This window comes from Ananas comosus, linkage group 18, assembly GCF_001540865.1.
Source record: "Ananas comosus cultivar F153 linkage group 18, ASM154086v1, whole genome shotgun sequence".
NCBI lineage: Eukaryota > Viridiplantae > Streptophyta > Magnoliopsida > Poales > Bromeliaceae > Ananas > Ananas comosus.
In genome coordinates, this window is record NC_033638.1 from 2716524 (window position 1) to 2741767 (window position 25244).

Consider the following 25244-nt stretch of genomic DNA (forward strand, 5'->3'; position numbering starts at 1 on the left):
AATTTGTGTACGTCAAATTAGTTAACAGGTAAATTGCGTATAGCCAATACAAACAGTGAGTAACATCTTGCATCTACAAATAGTCATGGCAAGTATAATTTAGAATAGTTAGTAAATCATTTAGTTTAGCCTGATAAAACTTCAACTACTGAATAAAGGACTCTGCATAGAATTTCAATACTACGAAAAATGGGGTATGAGCATCTTCAGTGTAGTGGATCCTATGTCTGTTGGAAAAGCTCACCAAACACTTGATACTAAAGAATAGATAAAACAGGGGACTCTTCTTGGGCTAATTTGAGTGAGCCTACCTTCTAGAGGTGCAATCAGATCAGGTGGGGGAAAAAAAATCCAACACTTAGCTCATATTTAAACTAGCCGTTAATTTATACTGAACTGAAACTGAAAGCATTACCTAACTGAATCAGGTCACCTCTATAATAAGTTCTTTTAATCAAAGTGGTTAGATGGTGACAATTAATGAGCTGACCGATTTTGTTCTACATTAACCTGAGCCTTATATATCTTAATTCTTTACCTCTATCCTACTACATTTTTTTTCGCTGCTGGTTCTGTTGCTGTTGATGCTGCTGTTGCTTCAGTTGACTCTTTTTCTACTTTTGTTTGTTATTCTACTACTTTCCATGTTGTTTTTACTATGGTTAACCTTTACCTTCTGATCATTTCTCTATACTCTGGAGGAGGCCACTCCCTCCTTCCAAATTTCTGAGATAATTATTTTGCTGTTATTTCACCTATTTTCTTGCCTCTATTTTCCTCTCGTGTTCCTCTCACTCCTTCATATGCTCCTCTTATGCTCCATTTATACGAAGTCGTTGGTCGAAAATTAGCTGGCATGCCACTGTTGTTGTTCACCCTGGTTAATATATCGATTACTTTCTCTTTGGGCTATGATGATCTTGCCCTTACAAAATAAAATCCATTTTTTCTAATTGGATAGAAATTGTTCGTTTCTGTTATTTACACTGTTGGTTTGCGAACAGATAGAGGGCCAAGTTCAGACAGTATGCTCCACATGCAACCATTTGCTTGCATTTATGTCTCAATATATGAGAAAACCTTTGTGCTTAACTGATGATCGATCATCGGCAAATCTAACCCTAACATATTTAAATAATTTACTCCTTTCTCCTACCAATAGTCACCAGCTTTTACTTCAAATTTTTGTAACTTTATTCGCTTATTTTTTTTGCGACTTTATTTGGTGCTCAAAAAACGAAAACATACATAAGATCTAATGAATTCTCGAGAATTCAAATTTGAGCTGGTGTATCCTTGTGAAGTTTAGAGAAGGTGGGGCTTGCGAAGCTTCTCCACTGTCTGTGTTTCCACTGATAGGATCCCCTTTTTTACGTCCCCATGTCCCTCCCGTGTGGTGTGGCGACATGGGGACGTAAAAAGGAAAGAGAGGGATGGGGTTTTTCTCGCTTTTGGCATAGCAGGCCTCCCATTGGGAGGCCCACACGACGGGCTATTGATAAATTATACGTCCCCTGGTTGAATCATAACGACTTACTTCAATTTTGACTCTATCTCCCGGTATCCCATTTTTTTGGAACGAGTGGAAGGAGTGGGCATTATTGTTGGAGAAGAAGCTGTAAATTGGGGTTTATCAGGACCGATGTTACAAGCTTCTGGAATCCAAAAACCAGAAAAGGAATATATAAAACTAGAACCATTTTAAAGCGTATTAGAATTTTTTTTTTCCGTTTCTGGTGGTATAAAAATGCCGCTCTTTAGAATTTTTTTTTCCGTTTCTGGTGGTATAAAAATGCCGCTGTGCCTGGATCCCCTTTTTTACGTCCCCATGTCCCTCCCGTGTGGTTCTCACGATTTGTATCCAAAGGCCAATTAGGAATTGCCCAACTCCATTGCATTGCCAGAATCCATGTTGTATATTTGAAGCAGGTTGACCTCCTTGCTTCTCTCATGAAACTTTCGTTATTGGGTTAGCCATACACTTCACATGTTTCTAGCGATTCACATGGCATCATCAAATGATACAAGTCAGGCCCCACCCCGTCTCCACTGGATCTGTTCTTGGGTCAAGAGAAGTTCCCATCGAAGTTCAATATGAATCTTTGGGTACTTATCATGAGATTTATGGGCAAAAAAAAAAAGATTGGCTGAACTTGAAAATTTACTGACTCATAATGATCATTTATCAAAGAATGACTCTGGTTATCAAATAATTGAACAACCGGGATCAATTCTTTTTTGGGGGAAAACAAGGGTATAAAACTAGAATAAAAAGGGATAGGTGCAGAGACTCAATGGAAGCTGCGGTATCCTCCAGCCACCTTTCATTATTACGTTATTACGTTCACACTAGGCCAATTGCGCTGTCTACCTTTCAATTTTAATGCGTTCGCACAGTGCCCACCAATGGCCCCCAATGTCTATAGTTCCTGNCCCCCCTCTTGCTGTCCTGTCATCATCGCATTGCCGTCTACTTCGGCTCCAGGCGTGGCGACGTAATCCTCTGCTGGCCATACAGTTGCGCCGATACGACTTGCAATGGATCTGCACTTACTTTCTACATTTTCTCCTCTTAAGCTCCTTTTATACGAAGTTGTTGATAGAAAATTAGCTGAAATAATATAATACATTATAATTGGAAGAGTACTATAACACTTAAGCAATTATTGACGCTATATCTAGAGCCATTGTTGTGATGACTATTTCTTCTAACCAACCTTGGTTCTGGAGAAGAAAAGTTCCAATCATGGCTTCTATACATGGTTAATTCAGTTCTGTGATGGAAAAGAAAGTTTAAAAATAAACTCAATGTTACATTACAATACTAGATTCGGTTTCTCATTATAACTCTAGACATGGCTGGCAGCTGCTTAACATCTATGAATCTATACTCTGGTGATTAACTGTTTTCCACCAGGCTTACGCAGTTATTGATTGATATTCTGATCGATAGCCTAAAATTGTTTGCATAATAATGATGGCCTTTTGCTACTCCTAAAACTGCTAATTCTTCTCCTTCTTCGAACCTTCTTCCATTTCTCTTCTACTTTTACTCTTGTTGGTTTTCCTACTCAATTGGCTGAAATTTTTGCATTATTAAAGCTGATTTTCCTGGTCAATTTGTTAAACTTTTTCTAGACTTTAATATTGCCATATATTTGTTAATCTCTTCGCACAATTTAATATTATTTCTTCTTTCTCCCTGTAGAACGCAACGAAAGTATTCGTTCGTACCTTTTACGGAAGCGACTCGCACTAGAATGCGATGAGTCCCAGATCATAGAAGTTGATTTATGTGTCCTCAGATCGTCCACGAAGGTCTTCTAACGCTCCAAACCCACGGTAGATCGAGCTATGGATGAGATAGAATTATAATCCACTGTTCAAGACCCTCTAGAAGCAATAAGTTAATGGAGAATGTGGTTTCTCTCTGTCACAAGACAGCTCACAAATTACTCACGAATTTATGAGCAATTTTTATCTATTTTTCTTCTTTTTTTTATGAGAGAATACCTCATATATTTATAAGGGATCCCAAAATCCTAATAGGTAAGTTAAAAAATAGGCCACATCGGTTTATGATTGTTATCCTAAAATGGCTAGAATATATTTCTAATTAGCTTTCCAATTTAAAAACGATATTAAGTCTAGTCCAAGTCGGATCGAGCCCGATTATGGGTACACCCAATTCAATTTAATCGAATGCCAACATCACCCACTCGCACATAACGAGATCGATGCCATCATAACCACTTCCTCAATAGTATATCACTATTGATTCCATTCATACAGGGAAATGAACAGTGCAACCGCCGAGTCATACTAGAAACCTCATAAGGCCAGTATAAAGACATCAACCCTCAAAAAGAATATTAGACTCGTGATGCCCTATACCATTGGATTTTATTAGGTTCAGCATCTCTAATCCCTCAAAGAACTATGCTAATCTCTGTTGTGCACATTATGACACTATAGTCATGATTATCACGCTATACTGAAGCAACACAACCTGTAGACAATGAGTCAAAGTATCTCAATATAGTCCAACTAGTCTTCCTTGAGCCTTCATGCCACTAAGATGAGAACGGATTGCTTTCCCAGCAATGCCCCATAAAGTCGCATCACTCATAACCGTAGGAAACATGCCAAAGTAGCAAATTCAATTCTTTCACCTAATAACATAATCAAAAGTCACTAAGGGTATCTAACATAAATAGGACATAGCCTCAAAATAATGTCTGTAAGAACTTATACAATGAGGAAGTAGGGATTCATTCACTCATCTTCTTCATTTGGTCACCTAAGCAAATGTAGTATGAAATACATGCTATAACAGAGAATCTCAATGAGCGTTCTCAATGCCATATGGATCTCAGCTTAGTCACTTCTAGAGTGTCTAGCCCGAGTTCTCTATTTGCTCACTATCTCAAGCAACAAACAGTGAGCTCACATCCGGCTCTAAATGTGCAGGTCATACGAATCGTGGGACTATCCGTATGTGGTCTCATTTATGACCTCAATTTGTTGCCAACCAAGACGACTTTTATTAATGTCTCAATTTCTGCTCGCTCTCTACAGCGCAAAAAAGAATTATTGCCAGTGTATGAAGGCCAATCAGCTTGTGACATACTATCAATCTATTTTTCAACAATATAGGATATATATATATATATATATATATATATATATATATATATATATATAGAGAGAGAGAGAGAGAGATCGATAGCACGGAGGCTCCTCCGTGCTACCAAGTTGTTTCAATGATGCGCTTCAAATCGACGATCGGCTCCGTTAGACTTGATCTACACTATTGAAAGTATTTGGAAACTAATTAAATAATTTTTCAGTATCATTTACCTATCAAACGAGTAGTGTAAAAAAAACGGCTTGAAAAATAAAAAATAAAAAATAATGATAGAAGACTTGAATTTAATACTATAAATAGTAAAAAGAATTTTCTATAAAAATTTCATCAGATTTGGATTGTTTTATTCCGTTAAATTCACAAACGCATCACATCTATCATTAAAATTGTTAATTTTGAGACCTTTTTGATCACTAGCCAAATTATGCCGAAAAATTATGAAATTTAGTTTTTAAATATTTTCAATAGTGTAGATCAAGTCTTACGAGCCGATCATCAATTTGGAAGCCGCATCATTGAAAACAACTTGGTAGCACGGAGGGTTCCGTGCTACCGATAGTATACCAGCCTAGCTCTATAAATATATATACATACATATATATACGTGTGCTAATCTTAATAAATATCTTTTCCAAATGAATAATTTTGAATTTAAATAACTAAATAATATTACAAAAAAAGAGTAAAATAATTGACTATCTACACAATCAAATCCTACGGAATCCAAGTGCTTTAACATGAGTAAAAAATAATTCTCTAACAATAGGCTTAGTCAGAGGACCAGTAACGATGCGACTCGTAGAAATGTGTTCCAGGATTATTTCCTTCTGCGCCACCTCATTTGCTTCTCTTTCATTTGATGTTCTTCGTGTCCTTAGGCGCAGATCCACTATGGCTTTGAGGCCCAATAGTCCTTTTTTGCTTGAATCCGGATATTTAGCGAAACTTTGACTCAGCAGCATTGGCAGTTGAAGTTTTAATAGCCTAAAGGTGCTCCTCTAACTCCAGGTACCATGCCACGTCCTCAAAAATTTTAACACTTTCATTATATGTCAAATTTACTCGCATATGTTCCCACGAATTAGGAAGGGAGCGAATCATAGCTTGGATCTGCTGCTCATCACTCGAAGTGCCTCCAGCCGACTTTAACTCGTGAATCATGTTTGACGTTATTCTCACGTGCTGTTTCATGGACTGATCGGCACGCTTCTTACAACTGTCAAATCGCAAAGTCAGACTACACAACTTTATAGCCGAAGTTGCACCAAATTTAGTTTTGAGAGCCTCCCACTTGTCATACGCAGTCGGGTACTACTCATACTCACATAAGAGATCATGCTACCAATTCAGCAACGTGATGCGAGTAATGAGATTCTTTTTAATCCAATTATTATAGGTTTTCATATCTTGGCGAGCTTGGGCACTATAGCCCTCTGTGGGTTATTACTCAAATTTTCCGAATCTCTTGCTCAGTGAGAACATATTGAATTTTATGGTGCCAAATATCATAATTGTCACCGTCCAATTTTTTCCCTTTGATCAAATCCGCAACTTGTTTAGAGGCCATATTATCTCACTAAGTTCACATAGTGCGCAGAAAAAAATATTTTAAAAATTAGCACAAAATACATATATTATATTTTATCGCACCTCTAATTAAACAAACTAAAAATTAGATCATAGATGCATAAAAAAAAATTTCGTCTGTGCTCATGATCACATCACACACCCTACGCCAAATTTTTAATTATTTAATTAAGTTGCACAAAATTATAATATATGGGAGTAAATCATACAATTTACTCTACCACAATTAAAAACTCCCACTTGATTAAGCATGCGAAAAAAAACTTTATATTATGCCAAAAGATTCACCCATACATCATAAAGGCAATATCATAATATTTTAAATGCATGCATCATATGTCACAAAAGCATATTAAATCATCTAAAATACCTAAAAAAAATCAAAAAAATATTTATTTATTTATTATCTTATGGATCACTCGAGCTCGGCCATTATGGGCCGGTGCAGCCTGGCACTGACGCGCTTGCAAGGCCCCACGCGAAACCACAAGCGCGCTTCCCCGGGTGCCTGGATAGGGTTCCATGCTACAAGGTTTTTTTATTTAAAAAAACGAGCAAGTGGAGCCGAGTGCGCCGCCTGTGCAGGCGCGCATGCACACATCCCATGCAGCTCACAGCTACATGAGGTTCCTCCCCAGAGGACAGGCCTTTTTATTAATAATAGAGGGAAAAACTTGAAAAATCGAAAGCTTTTAATGTAGGACTCCAAATCTTGAAAGTAATATATCAATGAAAAGCTTACGAAAAGCTCTTCCAAATAATGCAAGTTTCACAATGGGATATACACTACACATCAAACAAGCCACCCACAAAATTTTGATCTAGGGTTTCGTTTTTCTCATAAAATACAAAACCAAATCAAATCAAACTTTGTAGATTTAATCTACAACATAAGTGCTAGAAGATGTACAAGAAAGAAATGCAATTATATCCACCGTAGAAAAATCCGCCATTAACACCCACAAGCATGCAACTAAAAAATCAAACGATGGTAGCTTTAGATCTACGCATGCAATCTTGTTAAAAAATGTATCTAGGGTACGAAATCAACCTAATAATATACCAACTGCGATGCCTCAACTTCACAGTCGGTCACCCATCTTAGGACTACTCCAATCCTAGCACGCTTAAGTTTTTTAACCTCTTATGCCAAGCCACCACTCAAAATGCTATAGCCAGGTTAAAGAGTTTTAGCCTTATTATATCTTATATATAGGACTATCTGGGGTCTCACATTCCCCCCTCCTCTTAAGCCTTGACGTCCTCGTTAGACTCAAAACTCACGAGTACGAGGCGATTTGAGATTCGTCTCACTAGCCTTAACTGACCTTGTGGGGGAGCCGCGCTCTACCCACAATAGTGATCACCATGAGAGCCTTGCACTTCCTGCTATATAACCCTAGCTCAACCGAGACTCAACTCATATTTTCGGCTGGTAATTGGCTCTGAAAACAACTGTGATGCCCGACTTCCAAGGGAGTCATCCATCCTAGGACTACTCTAGCCCTGGCACGCTTAACTCTCTTAACCTCTTAGTCCTACCCATCGACCAAAATGCTATAGCTGGATTGAGAGATTTAGCCCTATTATATCTCATATATAAGACTTTCCCAAATCCTAGGGTGTCACATTCTCCCTCCCTTTAAGCCTTGACATCCTCGTCAGGCTCAGACTCACAAATATCAGGCGATGTGAGACTCGTCTCACTAGCCTTAATCGACCTTTTGGGGGAGCCGCGCTCTCTCTGCAACAATCAACAGCATGAGAGTCTCGCTTTCCCCGCTGTATAATTCTGGCTCAACCGAAACTCATCTCACACTTTCAGCTGATAATTGGCTCTGATACCAATGTAGAATGCAGCGGAAGTATTCGTTCATATCTTTTGCAAAAGCGACTCGCGCTAGAATACGATGAGTCCCAGATCGTAGAGGTTGATTCATGCGCCCTCGGATCGTCCACAATAGTCTTCTAACACTTCAAACCCATGGTAGATCGAGCTACAGATGAGCTAGATCTATAATCCACCGTTCAAGACCCTCTAGAAGCAATAAGTTAATGGAGAATGTTGTTTCTCTCTCTCACAAGACGGCTCACAAATTACTCATAAGAATTTATGAATATTTTTTCTCTATCTTCTTTTTTTTTTGAGAGAATACCTCGTATATCTATAAGGGACCTCAAAATCTTAATAAGTAGAGGCCGAATCGGTTTTATGATTGTTATCCTAATATGGCTAAAATATATCTCTAATTAGCTTTCCAATTTAAAAACAAGATTAAGTCTAGTCTAATTAAACAACATAATAACCGTCGGATCGAGCCCGATCATGGACGCACCCGATTCAGTTTAACCGAATGCCAACACTCCCAATACCTGATTGCTATATATGAAGAAAGTGTCCTAAAAGACAAGGATAATAGTTTAACTATTTGTTCTTTCTTACATGTTGTTACTTTCTATCTTACCTTTATCTCCTGCTGCATTTACTTCTTTTGGTGCTCCTACTGTCGTTTGCCTCTTTTACTCTTCTTTTTTTTCCCTAATTTACCTTATTTCGACCATATTTTGCTATTTACTATTTGCAGTATCTTTTAGCTACCCTTTTTAGGTTGTGATGATCTTGCCCCTTGCAAAATACGTTGTTTTTTCACTAGCTGGCAGCAAAGAGTTGCTTTCTGTTTTATACATTGATGGTTTGAGAATAGTCAACTATTTACGTCTCTTTTTCTCCTCAAGCCACAATAATATGTAGTGGTATAATGCAAAGTTTAAACGGTATGCTCAGCATGCAACATTTGCTTGCATTTATGGCTCGATATATGAGCAAAAGCTTTGCACTTAATTGATAGTTGACGATGGGCAGATCTGAGCCTTATATATACCTTTATTCTTTACTTCTACTTTTTTCTACTAAATTTTTTTTCTTCTACTGCATCTGCTACTCTTTTACTATGGTTTACTTTTACTTTCTACTCATTTCTGCTAGACTGTGGAGGAGACTACTCCCTCCTTCCATTTTTTCTGAGACGATTATTTTGCTAGTTTTTTCACCTATTTTCTTCACTCTTTCTGTAGTGTACCGAATTCTTAATATAGAAATAAGTGTAAATAAAAATAGTGTAAAATACCATTTTTATTGGGCTTAAAAAAGTAAAGTATAAGTCAGACTTGTGCTGAAATTGGAATGGAAACAGAAGATTTAGGATTTTCTGTAAAGAACGGGGCTGATATTTTAGCAGAAAATTCACAGCGTCAGAAAATTATGAAAATTGGATAATATGTCAGAATTATTTTTATGAGGCTAGACTTAAAGTTTCATGTCAATCTGACACCCGGAAAGTTGAAAATTGTAATAGTGTTATGCGAGGGGCTAAGGTGTAATTGTGCAAGTGAAGGGTTTACTTGGAGGTGAAGTTTCCTATATATATAAGGGACTTGAGCCTTTTCTCTCATTCTCCACTAGCAAGTGAAGAGTTTACTTGGAGGTGAAGTTTCCTATATATATAAGGGACTTGAGCCTTTTCTCTCATTCTCCACTACTTAAACCAAAAAAGAAACCTTCTCTTTCTCTCTCTAAACCTCTCTCTCTCCTAGAGTTTTGCTCCAAAAGTGGAGATTTGGTGGAAGAAGCTTACTTGGAGGTGAAGCTTTCTTCTTCTTCACCATTGGCTTGAAGAGAGCTTGGGTTTGAGGTGAGCTTTATGGGATTTCATGGTTTTAAGCAAGGGTTTTTGTGTAAATCCATTATAAATGAGTTTAGTTGGAACCTTAGTTGATTCTAAACCATGTTATTGCATAATCTACCATGAGATTTGGATTTTATGCAATATGAGGATTTTTAGGATTTCAAAAGAGGGCTTTTGATCATGAGAGGGTTTGATCTCAATTGATCATATGTTTCCGCAATGGAAGGTAAAACCGACGCGGAGGATCACTCGGATTGAGATTCCGTTGAGCCGGTGGTGGTCAAAGTGAAGAAAATCCTGTTTTTGCTTCGTTTGCCGCAATCGGAAGAAATCGACGGCCATAAATCGCGCTGCTAGGCTACCCGCTTCGTGTCAACGCCACGAGGTGGGGGTGCTATCCGAATTAGCCGAGTTTCATTCTATGTTTAAGTTCTACTATTATTGATCATATATCATCATGTATAGAATAGTGAGAATCCTATGAGTTGTGGTAATTTCATGCTTAGTGTGAGGGATAATGATCCATGATTGCATGATACTTGTAGGAATATCTATTTGCATGATGTTGAGATAGATGTGGACATATATGTTGCATGAGAACTTTTATATGATGCCAATATAGATAATTATACATGTTGTATGAGTTGCTAGTGGACATATGCATGTGGATATGATATGAGAATAGACTAGATTCATGAGGAGCTAGTATGTGAACCAATGATATTGTGAGAATTGAAAACCATTGCATATGTGGCCGACTTGAGCATGGCATGCCTTGAGATGGATCGGGATGTGGTATTCCCGCGGTCCTCGGGTGGGAGGACTTGATCATACTCGCGTTGTCTGTTATAGCTTGTGGATGGTCGCGCCTCCCAAGCAGTGAGCTCCGGAGTTGTATCACAATTGCGAATAAAACGGGGGGCCTCTCCCGTCAGACGTCACGGTCCCGTGACAATGTGTGGCGAGTGGTTCGACCTTCGGGCGAATCGATTGGACTTGGCAAAAGGCATGATCATGGCATTTCATATATAGTTTGCATACATGGTAGAACTTAAACTTATACTTGTTGACATGATTGGTAAAGGCATAGCTACACATTTGAGCATGATATAGATGTAGATGAGCAGGGTAGGCTTATTGTTATATCCATTATTCCTTTGATATGTTGACCTCTTTATTGTTTCTATGCCTTTCTTAGACCTAGTGGGAAAATCGGCGGGGTCGGCGACCGAATCCACTGGAAACTTTGTTTAGTTCTCACACCCTGTTTTGCAGAGCCTAGTACGAGCGCGTGCGTCGAGAATCGCGGCAAGGGCATCGCGCCCTAGATAGAGTGGACCACCGGCATTAGCTCACTACCATCGAGTATAGAAAGGAAAGAATGAATGTAAAAACCCTTTTGGAAAGAGAATGTGATGTAAATGTTAGATATTAGTTTGTATGTTAAATGAGAGGTTTTGTAATAAGCTAAAGAATGTAAGTTGTTAAATACACTCTGGAAATGTTTTAGTAAGTAGCTTACTTTCTCTTGTATCTTGATATGCCTCTCGCAAATGTTGAATGCTAATATCTTTTGTTTAGATATGTATGCATAGACTTTGTTACGCTTCGGGCGGACAGGGGAAACTCTGTCCGTTCAGCGGGTCTGTTTCGGACCCGAACTGTCCAAATTGGTGGTGACGGGTCGTGATACTTTCCTCTTAGGTTACTCTCGCGGCTACATTTGTTCCTGTTGAGCTCTTTTTATACAAAGTTGTTGGTCGAAAATTAGTTGAAATAATATGGTACAGTATAATTGAAAGAGTTCTATAACACTTGAGCAATTATTGGCACTGTACGTAAAGCCATTGTTGTGATGCCTGTTTCTTCTTATCAACCTTGGTTCTAGAGAAGAAAGGTTCCAATCATAGCTTCTATAGATGGGGAAAAAAAAGTTTTAAACAAACTTAGTGCTATGTTACAATGCTACTTTCGATTTCTGATTACAACTCTATACATGGCTGGCAGCTACTTAACATCTATGAATTTACGCTCTTTTGATCCTTTGTAAGGACTGAGATTTTTACAGTGCTACTAAACTCTCTGTTGATGATGTTTATGTGTGTAATTTAACTATATAAGCACTCGTCAAGTTTCAGGAGAAAATGAGCTAAAACGGAGAAGTTACGCGATTATTAGTTTTCACTTAAGTGAATAGTAACTCCGGTTTTTCGGTGAAGCCACAGAGTAGAGTTGGCTTTCTACGCGTATCGGACTCCGTTCATAGCGATCCAATAGCTCGTTTCGACCGGTTCAGCTATTCTGGAACTACTGGCGCTGACGGATTTTGAGTTTGATGCACGGATTTCAAGAAAATCCAAAAATACATGTTTTATATGTATTTATGTGTTATTCATTCTGTTGGAATGAAAAGTTGGATTTCGTCGCGAATCCGTGGTCGATCGAGGTGAACCAAAATCGTAGATTTGTTGTCTCCGTCGTGCTGATCGCACTGGTGCAATCCGTTCGCAAATCTGACGGACGGATCTGCGNCTAGTCTGTCAGCTTCGTGAGTCCTGTCGTTGATGACCTATGAGGTCGGTGTACCCTGAGGGGTTGGATTGTCGGCTAGTGGTCGACGGTAATTCGGAATTCTAGTGATATACTCCGGTGACCTATTCGTTGGTTCGTCGTGCATATATGTTAGTTGACTTTAGTATCGGTGCTTGTATACCTTCGGTAGGATGTTGAGTTGTTCCATTCTAGTTGACCTGAGTGGTCGGTTCTTGTGCTTCTATATAGTCTGACAACCTATTGGTCGGTTTGGCCCGAGGGGCGATGATTGTCGGCTGGTTGCCGACGGTTGGCTATTGATTATATCCGCATTGATCGCCACAGCTCGAGTGCATTTCACGTACACCAGCGAGTTGATCCCCCGCAGGAGGGTGTTCTTTTCCGGAAAAGTGGTCATACATCCGACCCGTGAGCCCAGCGGTGTTCTCTTCGTGCTAGGGTTACATGCCAGGTGCGAGCAGGTAGTGGCTTTTGCCTGAGGTCCTTAGACCGACACGGCGGTTTAGATTGGGTACTTTTGGACTACTTGTCCGGTTAACGCATATAACTATAGTAGCAGTGGTCACTTGTATATCTTCAGTTCTTTCGTTACATTGTCTTGCTACTATAGTCTTGTTACATGTATACATTCAGTTGTTCATTACAGTAGCGGTAGTTATACTTTCTTTCATATATATGTCTCTTTCATTCATTATTATTGTTACTGTATTTTCTACCGACCCGTACTATTGTTTAGCTCTTCCCGATCCGGTGAGTACTCCTCGCCTTCTTCGGCTTGCGGTACCCACTGGGAGGGGAGACATGTTTACATGTTCTCACCTCCCCCACCATTTTTCAGGTATCGCGGGCGATGAGTAATGGGACGAGACGTGAGGTACGCATGTAGCGGTCGATAGAGCTTTCGACCTAGGTTAATTCGGTTTACTTTCTTACCCTTCTTATTTTGGCTGATGAATAGTTTAGTTGGTTTATGTAGTTCAGTGTTTATTTACATTTGAAAATGTGGATTTCTGGATTTTGTAAAATAAAAAATTTTCTACCCCTCGTGGTAGCGTTTTTAACGAATAAAGATTTCCGTGTAGGAAACAGTTTTCAAAATGATTTTTCGTGGATTTCTGTTTAAACATTGAATGTAAAACTGTGGTGTGAATGGTGAATGTATGAATGTATAGTTATCTTTATATTCATCTAGTGGTGGTTGTATCCTGGTTGTACTCTTGTACTTGTGCGACGCCGTGCAAATACAGGGGAGACTCTGTCCGTGTGAACAGTGGATCTCCTGTATTTGTGGCGGATCTGGCATACACTGGGGTCAAGTTTTCAAAAAAAAAAAAAAATTTCAGACGCTTTTCCGCTATCTTTTAAACTGAAAGGGACCCCGGGGCGTGACATCCTTCCACTTGGAAGAGTCTGAATTTAAGTATTGTTACTATTAACATGTTATTAATTTCTTCTTCAATGTTGATTGCTTTCCACCAGGCTTATGCAGTTGTTGATCGATCTCTCTTCTCTTTCTTCTGCGGACCTTTTTTAAATTTTTTCTACTTCTATTGTTGTTGGTTTTCCTGCTCAATTCATCGAAATTTTTGCATTATTAAAGCTAGTTTTCTTGCTCAATTTGTTACACTTTCTATTGTTGTGAAAGGAGTCCACAAAAATGTGAAGTGCAGTGACTCAAAGGAAACCAAAAAATACAACAATCAATCTTCTACTTTTTCCGTATGAAAGCAAAACCCCACACTTCTGCTGCAACTGTTTCCCCATTTTCTCACTTCTGCTTTCTCTCCCTGAATGCTGATAACATTGTTATGTTTTTTTTGCTCTTGAACACATTACCCAGTTGGAAGCAATATAATTTTGTCAATTTTATGCTCAGCATTTAATTTATCCTGTATGTAACAACCAGAACATTCGTCTTCACCGGTGCAATTTTATATTCGCAAGCAGTGAGCCATATAGCAACAATTCCAAGCATCGAGATTCACTGCTTACCACTCTTACTCTATCAAATCTTCCCCCTCTTACTCTATCAAATCTTTCCTCTTTAGGCTGTGATGATCTTGCTCCTTCGAAAATTACCTTCTTTTTTACTAATTACTGGAGAAAGACTTCCTTTCCCCTTTTTTACATTGTTTGGGAATCGTTCGTTATTTACGACTCTTTTTTCTGCTCAGTACGCCGCATGCAACTATTTCCTTGCATTTGTGTCTTGACGTATGAAAAAAAGGGTTATATTTAACTGATGACTGATTATGGGCAAATCTGAGTGTTATATATTTAAATTCTTTACTCGTACTTTCTAGTACTCATTTTTTTCTGTTGCTGGTTCTGCTGCTATTGCTTCAGTAATTTCTTTTCATTTCTTTTCTTCTTATTCTACAACCGTTGGTGTTGATTTTTATGGTCTACCTATATCTTGTACTCATTTCTCTACTTTTGCTGTTGTTGATGCTAATATTACTGACGGATGATGCAGGGAAATTTAAAAGTAGGGCATTTGACGGCCTAATGGCAAGTCTTGTATCTATTAATGATTCTAAACTTATTGCCGACAAGAAAGGGGAAGAAAAAAATTTTTCTAATTGTGCAAAGGAAAAATGTCAGCAAATCCTAGATATCTGAGCTCCTTAATGAATCAAGCATTAATTACTTATATGTTACAGCCATATGTTCCCTTCACTATTTCTTATTCATCATTTGTGTATTTTTACATGTTCCCTTCACTCTTCATCTACACAAATGAACCTACGCAACGTGCGGGCACTACGCTAGTTGTAATTAAAATTGCACCTTGGTCATGTGCGTACTTAAACTGTTGGCTGCATGCTACAGAACTACTATTAGCTGGATAAGAAATGTTTCAAAGTCTAGGTGAAGATCCAAAATGACAAACTTGTAACTAAGCTGCAAAACTAGGATCAAAGTGAGAATGATTATATTTTTCCAGCTTCATAGTCTAGCAATATACATTCACTATCTTCTATATTGCAAACTATATGATATTTCCTGTTAAGGTAAGACTGACATGATAATCATCTAGAATAAATTGACACCAAAATGCATTTGGAACTGCAGTTCAGAAACCCAGCTAAACTATTGCCCAGTCCACTAAGCATCGTCAAAAGCATGAGAGAACTCTCTTGCTGAAACAGACCAAGAGACCACAGAAAAGGAGTAGAAGTTATCAGGCATATATCTCAAACTTTTATGGGGCTTCTCTTCTATGAAAACGAAAGGAAACTTACATATGATTTTGTCTGTCTCGTGTGCATCAAAGGATCATCATCCAAAAATAAATCAAACAATCCTGACTATAGATAGAATATAGTAGCACATTAGGAAATCAACTTCTCTTTTAACCCAAAAGTGGCGAAGGTCCCAGTTATTTAAAAGACATTTGGTAATAGTTAAGCAAGCCAATACAGTTCTAAAACCAAAGGAGAAGTGAAGATCAGGTGAATTGCTGTCTTCGGTATCATCTGTTAACTAAGCTATATTAGACAGTCAACAATGCAGCTCGCAAAATTTTTCATAAATCAAGTAATGAATACAAGCACAAGAATTGGAACAGGAACAACCACTGTAGCATTTTAGATCATACAAATGTATGGAGGATAAGATAATAAATACTATTAAACAGCTTAACTGATGCTTGAATTAAGCTTACAATAAACCAAAGATTCAACCAGCAGTTCTACAGATTGAACTGATTTACAATTTACAAATAATATTACCTCCAAGTCCTTCCTCCGAAACCACCTTCCCTTTAGCATAAACTCTTCATCCAATAAATCGTCCTTTGGACTATAATCAGCCCTGCAAGTGCAACATGCAAGTTACTATATCCACCAAACTTGAAATGAGAAAAAACAATGACTAGCTGCAAATGACAGGTTGAAATTATAAAAAGCACAAATATCAATAGTTCATTAAAATTACAGTAAACAAAAGCTTTTTTTTAACTTATTATATCCAACTAGTAGCTAGCAACCATGATATGGCCAACCAGCCAAAGAACCATGATAATCAAACTTTGTCATATTACTATGTGAAAATAATGAAAATTAAATAGGAGAAGCTAATCAGGTCTTCCGAGAAAAGGGCTGAGGAATTTATGTTCATTACATTAGCCATCATTTGTTATTTCAAGAATCAACGGTAAAGAACACACAAACTACCAAGTAAAACAAATTCAACTAGGTAATCTTTCTTAATCACTATGGTATAATTTTTGAGAGCATATGTATCTCAATTCTGTGCTATTATAATTGTCTTGTCTCACCGACAGTCTTAGACTTGCAGTCAAAGATAATTAGTGCAACTTCCTTTTTCCAAGCTTGGGACCAGCTGAAAGATGGACCACTTAAATAAAACGAATGGGCAAAGTAGAAAAAGTAATAATAATAAATCTTTAAAACAAATGTGAATGGCTTACCCTTCTGTCTCCTCATCCAGGGTTCTTAAGCAACAGAAAAATAAATAAATAAGCCTCTAACCAGATGACATGGGTTGCCAAATCATTCTTTCTTCCACTTAACAAATTATTTGCATTATTCTCCCCAATATTAAGCACTATAATGTATTTTCCCACAACTTCCTCTGAAATCATTCTTGGTCTTCCTTTTTGTTTCAATCCACTTTTAAATTTAAAAATTTCTCCTTACTGGCACATTTTGAAGCCTCAGTTGGATATGTTCAAAGCATCTCATATGATTTTCATGCAACTCTTCCTTGCAAGCCTAACTTGTGGAGCAGTAATCTTTCATATTCTTCTTTTTCTAAACAACACCACCGATTCACGTCGTCATTCTCATTTTTTCCCACATCTCAATTGACGCATACGTGTGTGCATCCATGGATGCCAAAACTTTTCACCCATAAAACAATTACTGCCTTTCAGCCATCCTAGCAAAATTTCCCTTCTAACTTAGGGAGTAGATGATCAACATAGCCCACCAAATGCGCTTTCCTATTTCGAAAACCTCACTCCAATTTATGTGCAATGCCCCCATTGTCAACAACTTCTGTTAGACTGCAAATCAATGATAACAGAATTTTCCCTCCTTGGATAGTCGGATAGTCTTAGCATCAACATAAGTTTTTATCAATGTACTAAATTCGCACTGTTTTTAGTCCGATTGCACAAAACTGCAAAACATTTGTCAGAACACAACCGGCGTGGAAGGTTTCATAGAGAGAAAAAAGCATTTACCATGAAAGCAATGAAAATGGGTTTTTACAAAAAAGACAACGAACCAAACGGGAATTAACCCACAAGAAAGCTTAGCTTATCATGTTATTTACATACTTAATCTGACCCTATATCTAAATGAAATTACTAGCGGGACATTATTGAACCAATATGCCATCAAAGTGAATATGGAAGGTCCATTGGGCTGATAAGGCAGGCACAACAAAGTGCACATGTATTGGGTGCATCAGCAGATGCATAGGTTGCTCAAAAAAATCATCAAGAAATCAGCTCAAACACTTAGTATGGCTTATAGAACACAAGTAAAATTCATGGCTAGCAGGCAAGAATTTAAGTACCCATCGGCAAAAGCCGTATCTACCGTGTCATATCGTGTCGACAAGATATCGGCACGATACAGTCTTCGTGCTGATGGCACAGCTCAAAACCCTCTATTCTTCAAATTAGTAAGCAATCTTCTCAATAAAATCCAAAAGATTAAATAAAGATACATAATAAACCGTTAGAATATATTGTTGCTAAAGAAAATAAATATTTCATGCAATTATGTGTCGGCACACATGTATGTTTTGTGACCGCCACACATTGGCAGGGCCTGGCACGTACCGTGCCATACGGTGCCGGCAAGTTTCCGACATGACCCCATGTCACGGCACTTAAATCCATGCTAGCAGGCAACCAGCCAACTAGCAGATACGATGCCTATGGCAACACAATGCTTAAAATTTTACTAGTATTGAGGTAAGCCAAAAGTTCTTATCCTCATTTATAAGATCGAGAGTCTTAACCAAGGATTTAGACACTGAAGCACAGGGTTGTGCCAAGCGCCTGCTCCCATAGTATGGCACCGTGTGTACCACATCGTACCACCGTGCACCGTTGACAAAAGTACTTGTTCACCAACACACTATGGCATAAAATATTTATTTTCTTTAGCGTCCATTTATTATAATTGCTTATGACAAATTCTTCATCAAATCTTCTACACTTTATTGAAGTAGTTACTAGGCAATTTCAACAAAAATAGGGTTTCAACCCATGCCATTGGTACGTGGGTAAATCTTGCCGACACGATATGGCACGATGAGCATGGCCCATGCCGATGAGCGCTTAAATCCTTGGTCTTAACCTATCTCTTTAGCACGATATGCATGCAAAATGCTGACAAGATTTTGCAGCCAAGTATGGCAGAGAACCTCGATTGGTAACTCGAAATACTGATCCTCTTAAAATAGTCAGTTCCAATATGCCTCCAAAAACACAAGTCAATGACCTCCTGGGTGAATCCCGAATATTATCTCTTTATCGTTGATCTTAAAAAGACTTGTTCGTTCTTTACATCCCTTTCTCCCAATCATACAAATTTTACTCTATAAAGATGTTGGAAATTCTCACAAGACAACATAACCATCTGCTTAATAACATAACAATCAATTAGCCATTATGAAACTTAAAAATCACGCATAAATCACATGTCCTCTCGACACCAGCTGAATCGACACTATTTCTTCAAATTCCCACCAACAAAGACGCAAACAACACGAATTACAAAATAAATCATACAAAACATACCAAGAAACGGTAAACAAACATGGATCGAATCCTTTTTTGCGTACCTTGGAGGCCGGATGATGAAATTGACGAGCTGATCCATGCAAAGAATTTGGGGAAAAGCCCTTAAAACGATTAGGGTTAGGTTGAGCAACGCATTCAAAGATTAGGGTTTCGATTTACGCAAGCGAGAGAGAGATAGCGAAAGGGGGGGAGGGATGAGGAGAGAGAGAGAGAGAGAGCGCTCTCCCTTTCCCTTTCTCAGGTTCTCTGTTACGTTTCCTCTTTTCACCACCACCTCGTTCGAAGCACCGAGTCGCTGACTCGTTCTTACCCGAGGAGAAATGGGAATAGAATAGAATAGAAAATAGAGGACCCCGAGTTGGCACTTGCGAGGCGTTGGGAGCACGTGCATGCACCGGGTGCATCGTGCACCACGCCACTTACGATTTATTGTATATTTTTAAAATCTTAATTAGGCAGTACAACATTGTACTTTTGTTTTTTTTTTCTTTCTTTTTTTTTTGTAACTACACTGTACTTTACTGAGAAACAAAAAAAAAAAAAAAAAAAAAAACATCATCCCAGTTCCATCATCTTATCAATCCCTATAATATATTTAAATTAGTTTTTAATTAATCGTTTATTTTTTTTTGGCTAAATTACAGAAAACTCTCCTGTCAAAATCCAATTTTTTACTTTTCCCTCCTGTCATTTAAAAACCTACATTTTGCCCCTTGTAAAATAAAAAATATTCGCAGGGGGTACAGTGTGAACTGTGATGATAAAATGACCATTTTACCCCTCACCATTTTGCCCTTCACTGTGTTCACAGGAGATAAAGCTGAGGGCATTTTCGGCATAAAAAATTATATAATAATATTTTATAAACGGAACTCTAACGGATTACTAACGGCAGGGGACGAAGTGAATATTTTTTATTTTACAAGGGGGCAAAGTATAGGTTTTTAAATGACAGGAGAAAAAGTAAAAAATCGAGTTTTGACAGGGGGATTTTATGTAATTTAGTCTTTTTTTTTTCTTATGAACATTACTATATTATTATTTTCTCCTTAATCTCTATAAAACATTACCAACTTTTTTTTAGAGCATTAATTAGAAAAGCATCTATAAACTCTTATTAATCCCCGTGGGATTCAAGCTCTCTCCTTATTTTAAGAAAAAAATGGGACCCACCTCTTCTCTAAAATATACATAATAATATTTTTGTGGGCCCACCTTCTCTTTCTTTTTAATTAGAGTAGTCCCGCTCCTTTCTCGAAATGTCTCCTTTCTCTCTCCTTTCCATCAAATCCACCTTTTCATCTCCGTTTTTTTTTTTGGCTTCATACGCTCTTTTTTTCCTTCTTTTTTTTTTTGCTTTATACGCCGTTCGCCTCCCCTAGCCCTCTCCTTCCCTAGCCCTCTCCTTTTTCCTCTCTTCCACATCCGCCTGTTCGCATTACTACGGTCCTCCCCATCCCCTCTCTCGCTCGCGCACCCTCTTCACCTCCCTCAGCCACCACGCCCTCCGCCCCTCCGCCCTTTTCTTGCTTACCTTCGATGCTCTTGAGGGCTCCTTCCTCGACCACCTCCGCCGCCACAGCAACAACCGCCTCGGCCGCCACACCAACTCAACAAAACCAAGGCCACAGATCCTGACGGTATGTAGATCCTAGGGTTCGGCCACACGCAATGGGAATACTATGCGGATCGCGGCCACAGTCACTATCTTCGGGAAAAGCTTGAACCCCACGGAGGCTGCGGATCTGAGGAGTAAGAAATGCTTCCCCCAAGGAGATCAAGGTGGACACCAAGGCTGAGATGGAGATCGGGTGCTTCAAGTCGAAGCGGAATGGGATTAGGGTTTCGTGTAGCGGATTCGATGCCGCAATCACGAATGCCAAGGCAAACGCCCTCGACCTCAATTGCCAAGTGTGTAAGCCCCTGATCAAGATTTGTATTTGGACATTTTGGAACCCCCCTCCATAAAAAGGAGATTATTATTAATATTTTTTTCTTTCATTTTCAATTATGAATGTTTATTTGGTTTCATAGTATACTTGAGTCTTTTGAAATATACTTCCTTAGTTTTGTTAAATTTTAAATTTTTTTTTAATTTTGTGCTAAGTAATTTTAGAGATCTCATAGTGAATTTTTTTTTAATCAAATTAGTGAATTAGGGAGCTCGAAGAGCTTGAAGAGAAGGTGGACGACCTCCTGTCAAAGCTGTCTGAAATGCCTTCACAGAAAGAAGACTTTTTGCCTTTTGATGCTACTGTTCTTTGTGTCGATGAATTAGAGGCCTAGCTGATCATTACTAAATAAGGTGAAAAATGTTTTATAAATCTTTGCTTCTTGGATCTGAATTAGTTTACCAGACTGAAGAACTTCACCAAATTTTTGCTGAAACAAAATTTCTGTAGCAGTATCAATGCTGATGTTGGGTCAAATTATTCACTAAAAATTTAATTATCTCTTAAACCTTTTATCTCCTTTTATTTCCATTAGGAATTAATCCATGTTGATGTTTTTTGACCAATGTATTTTCTTTAGGCTTTACATGAATCTTTCATGAAGCATAAGCAACTGCTCGCATTTATCAATCGCCAAGTGTAAGCCCCAGATCAGGGTATGGATTTAGACATTTTGAACCTGTCCAAAAAAATGGCGATTTTTCTTTTCATTTTCAATTATGAATATTTATTTAGTTTCATAGTATATGTGATATTGTTGAAGTATATATTTTTTGTTTTGTCAAATTTTTAATTTTTTCTTTTTGTTTTATGCTGAGTGATTTTACAGACCTCATTGTGAATTATTTTTTTTAATCAGATTAGTGATTTTTTGATTGTTCTGTAGGTGCAGCAGCAAGTGGTATCGGGAGGTGGAGAGTTGTCTGCGCACTCATGAGTCAACAATTTTTATTAGTTATGATGTTTATCCTCATGGTTTGTTTCTAGAATTTGGCTTTCTTATCTACATTAAATATTACATAATTATCTTTGTCATCGTTATCTGTATTTCATTTGGTTTTGGTACTTTATTCTGCTTTAGGAATTCAAGTGGCTTCCAATTAAACTATCGAGAATTTTTTTTGTTTTCATTCCTCTTAACTGCCTTTTTGATGTTTATATCAATATAGGTAAAATCTGCTACTCTGGATACATGACTACCGGTTTAAAGGTTCCAGATCTCTCCTCCATCTTGCCCATTTTTTCTTGATGGTTTGGTACTTTTAAGAATTTTTAATGTGATTTGGTGCAAATTAGAGTATTAAGATTAGATTTTTTATAGGAATTGGATTTTTTTTTTTTTTCGGTATACATCCAGCCTCTTGGTACCAGTGATGGAGGTTTCTTCAAGTTGGGGCTAAAATTGTATGACAACGATGATAAGAAACAACATGAAATCAGTTTGGAGGGATCATAGAGGGGATTTAGATGTTGATTAGGGGATAAAGGTGGGATTTTTAAGGAAAAAATAAGATGGGAAATAATATGAAGTGGATTTTGAGGGGTTCCAGATAGGGACATTGATCTATTTTTGAGATGATTTTTTTGAAGAAATTGGGATTAAATTGTATGAAAATAAGGATAAAAAATAATATAAAATGGGATTTGGGGGTTTTAAAAGGGATTTTTTTTATGTAAAATTGCAAATAAAAAGGGAATTTTTTGTTAAAAATGATCTTTTTGTTGAACCTGAGATCAGTTTTGAAAAAATTGCAGAGTTTTTAGAGAGAAATTGGATATGAATCTTTTTACAATATCTAAATTGAAGTATTTAAGATTTGATATTATGAAAATAGTTAAATTTGGCTATAGGAGACCAATTGAATTGCCTTTTAATATCTTATTATCTTCATACTGTAAAAGAGGTCCTTATAATCTCTAATATATTCTTTTTTAATTTGAATTATTTTTCAACTGTTAGAAACATGGTCTCCAGATTACTCATGTCTATATTATGGAAATGCTACAATTGCTACAACATTATATCATGTGGGTAGGTTGAGAATGGGTGTGCTTCGGCCAATCTTTTTTTTCCGAAGAGAGTGGTAAAACAAGGAAAGTTGAGGAAGGAAAGTTGAGGAAGATGTGTGTGCTTCGGCCATTTTTTTTTTCTCAAAAAGAGATTAGATAAACTGACGTACCTTTTTCTTTGTCAAATAAATAGCTAATACCAATTTTTTTTTTGCATTATTTATACATACTTTAGCATGCGAACTAAAAGTTTTAAGATTCTTCAGTTTGTATATTAGAATCATGTATTACATCTTTAGTATTCACTCCATCTACGATAATTGGGCTATTGTGATACAGGTATGGAATTCTTAGTGCTGTTTTTTTTTTAGCTCTTGATTGATTTTTAGAACTAAATATACTTTTTTTTGTCATCTATTTAGGAAAAAAAGGTAGAATTTTACCAAGCTTTGCATTGTTAGAAACCTGAACTTGATATTATTTTATGCCATGGTAAACTAAAATGTCAGAAGTGTTGACGTGCGCTATGCTACAAAGTGGATCAAATTATGAGAGGTTTTGTTTTCATAGTTAGACAATTTTTGCTCTGTCAGAAGCAGAAATTTTCTATCAGGCAATTAACATCTCAAGCCTCTTCTCTTTTGTTTGAGTTATTTTTTTTAGTAACATGATATTTTTTTAATAAAAATAATTAGATGACATAGTAAATTTAATTCTTAATAAATAAGCATTCGGCTCTCCATGTCATATCAGGTTTATTATAGTTTTTGACATTTATTTGGAAAACTTAATTGTAAGTTGGTGTATACTTAAACATACAGATGTAGAACTAATTTACATTCAATGTTGTCCCATTTTAGGATTATTTACAGTTGATTCATCTAATAAACATTGAATACTAAAAGAATAAACAATAGAAAGAAAACTAAAGATAAAATTTACATGCTTATGCATAAATTTGTGTCACTTAAAAAAAAAAAAAGTACAAATGCATAATTTGCTCAAAATTGTAAAAGCATATGATGGGCTTTTTTGTGGAAAAAGTATTTGTACATCATAATATGTCCAACAAAGAAATATGAGAGTAGGTGGTTAATATTATGAAAGAAGAATATGTTAACGAAAAAAATAAAAATAGTTAGCCAATCAAAGATAAGGGTCAAATACAAGCATCATCATCTATTTTTTCAATATGTTTTCGTTAAACAATTTGCTTTGCTGATGAAGTTTCAGGAGAATGAACAACTGAAGAACGAATGAAAGCTATTATGCACATCTGTAGAATATGATATCCATTTTGGGTTTTGAAATTTTTTCGGTGCTTTTCTATGAATGTCTGATTAATTCACTTGTTTGTAAATTTTCAGGACTATGTATTAATGAGAAAGAGGAGTCATAACAAATAAAGTTGTGTTCTTTCTTATTCAATATTCTTTTTGGGTTGTAAAAAGTTTGTCAGTTTTTTCAAAACATTTCTACTGATATTCGATTCCCTATGTTTATAAGTTTTCAGCAAAATAAGCCTATGAAGAAGAAAGATGAAAATGTACAGAATCATATACTTTCTTATTCGATTGTGTTGGTTCTTATTTATATTCTTTTCTTTGTTTCATTCTAAGTTGTATTAGCTCATATGGTTCTGAATTCAAATACCGTAATATTCATTTTTTATATTTGTTCAGTTCTCCAATCCAGCATCAACAAGGTGCAAAAAGTTATATTATTAACCAGTAGCGAGTGATGATGATGAATACAAAAAAGAAAAGAACAAAGTGGCTCAGATAGCAGTCCAAATCTGATGTCTAAATGGCAACTCTTGCCTCTTCCTTCAAAATTGGCAAGTAAATATTGAATGGAAGAAATAATGACACAATTCTTACTATCTGAAATCATTTATAATTAATTATTTTATTTCTTATGATGATGATATTATTTGGTATTGTATTTCTATTTAGTACTTGGCCCAAATTGTTTGGGTGAGGCTAAATGCAGCCTCTTGGGTGAGAAACTCTTTGAACACG

General features: G+C 37.0%; 2 protein-coding genes and 1 long non-coding RNA gene across 16 annotated transcripts in view; 2 read left to right on the forward strand and 1 right to left on the reverse strand.

Annotated features, from left to right (window-relative positions):
* Positions 1-19572, reverse strand: part of LOC109724072 — a 31937-nt gene extending 12365 nt beyond the window's left edge. Inside the window, exons 1-2 of the mRNA XM_020252722.1 lie at positions 19303-19572; positions 16209-16290 (exon numbers count right to left, since the gene is read on the reverse strand). Of these exons, the coding sequence (XP_020108311.1) occupies positions 16209-16290; positions 19303-19340 (120 nt within the window). The 5' untranslated portion in view covers positions 19341-19572. The remainder of the gene's footprint in view (positions 1-16208; positions 16291-19302) is intronic.
* Positions 9730-11701, forward strand: LOC109724073. 2 transcript variants are annotated; one of them, XR_002219812.1, is made up of 3 exons: positions 9730-9927; positions 10148-10306; positions 11120-11701. It is a non-coding gene; the product is annotated as an uncharacterized LOC109724073 (long non-coding RNA). The 2 variants fall into 2 exon arrangements; XR_002219813.1 differs by having other exon boundaries at positions 9733-9927; positions 11197-11701.
* LOC109723871 lies at positions 20589-24651 on the forward strand. 13 transcript variants are annotated; one of them, XR_002219760.1, is made up of 5 exons: positions 20591-21176; positions 21421-21566; positions 21794-21869; positions 22100-22188; positions 22383-24646. XR_002219760.1 is itself a non-coding variant. In XM_020252359.1 (4 exons), the coding sequence occupies exons 1-4, from the start codon at positions 21021-21023 to the stop codon at positions 23252-23254; spliced, it is 342 nt and encodes a 113-aa protein (XP_020107948.1). In that variant the 5' UTR covers positions 20589-21020; the 3' UTR covers positions 23255-24646. The 13 variants fall into 13 exon arrangements, 4 of the variants coding, with proteins under 4 accessions (XP_020107948.1, XP_020107949.1, XP_020107947.1 ...); XR_002219759.1 differs by having other exon boundaries at positions 20592-21176; positions 21413-21566; positions 22100-22167; XR_002219758.1 differs by having other exon boundaries at positions 20592-21172; positions 21413-21566.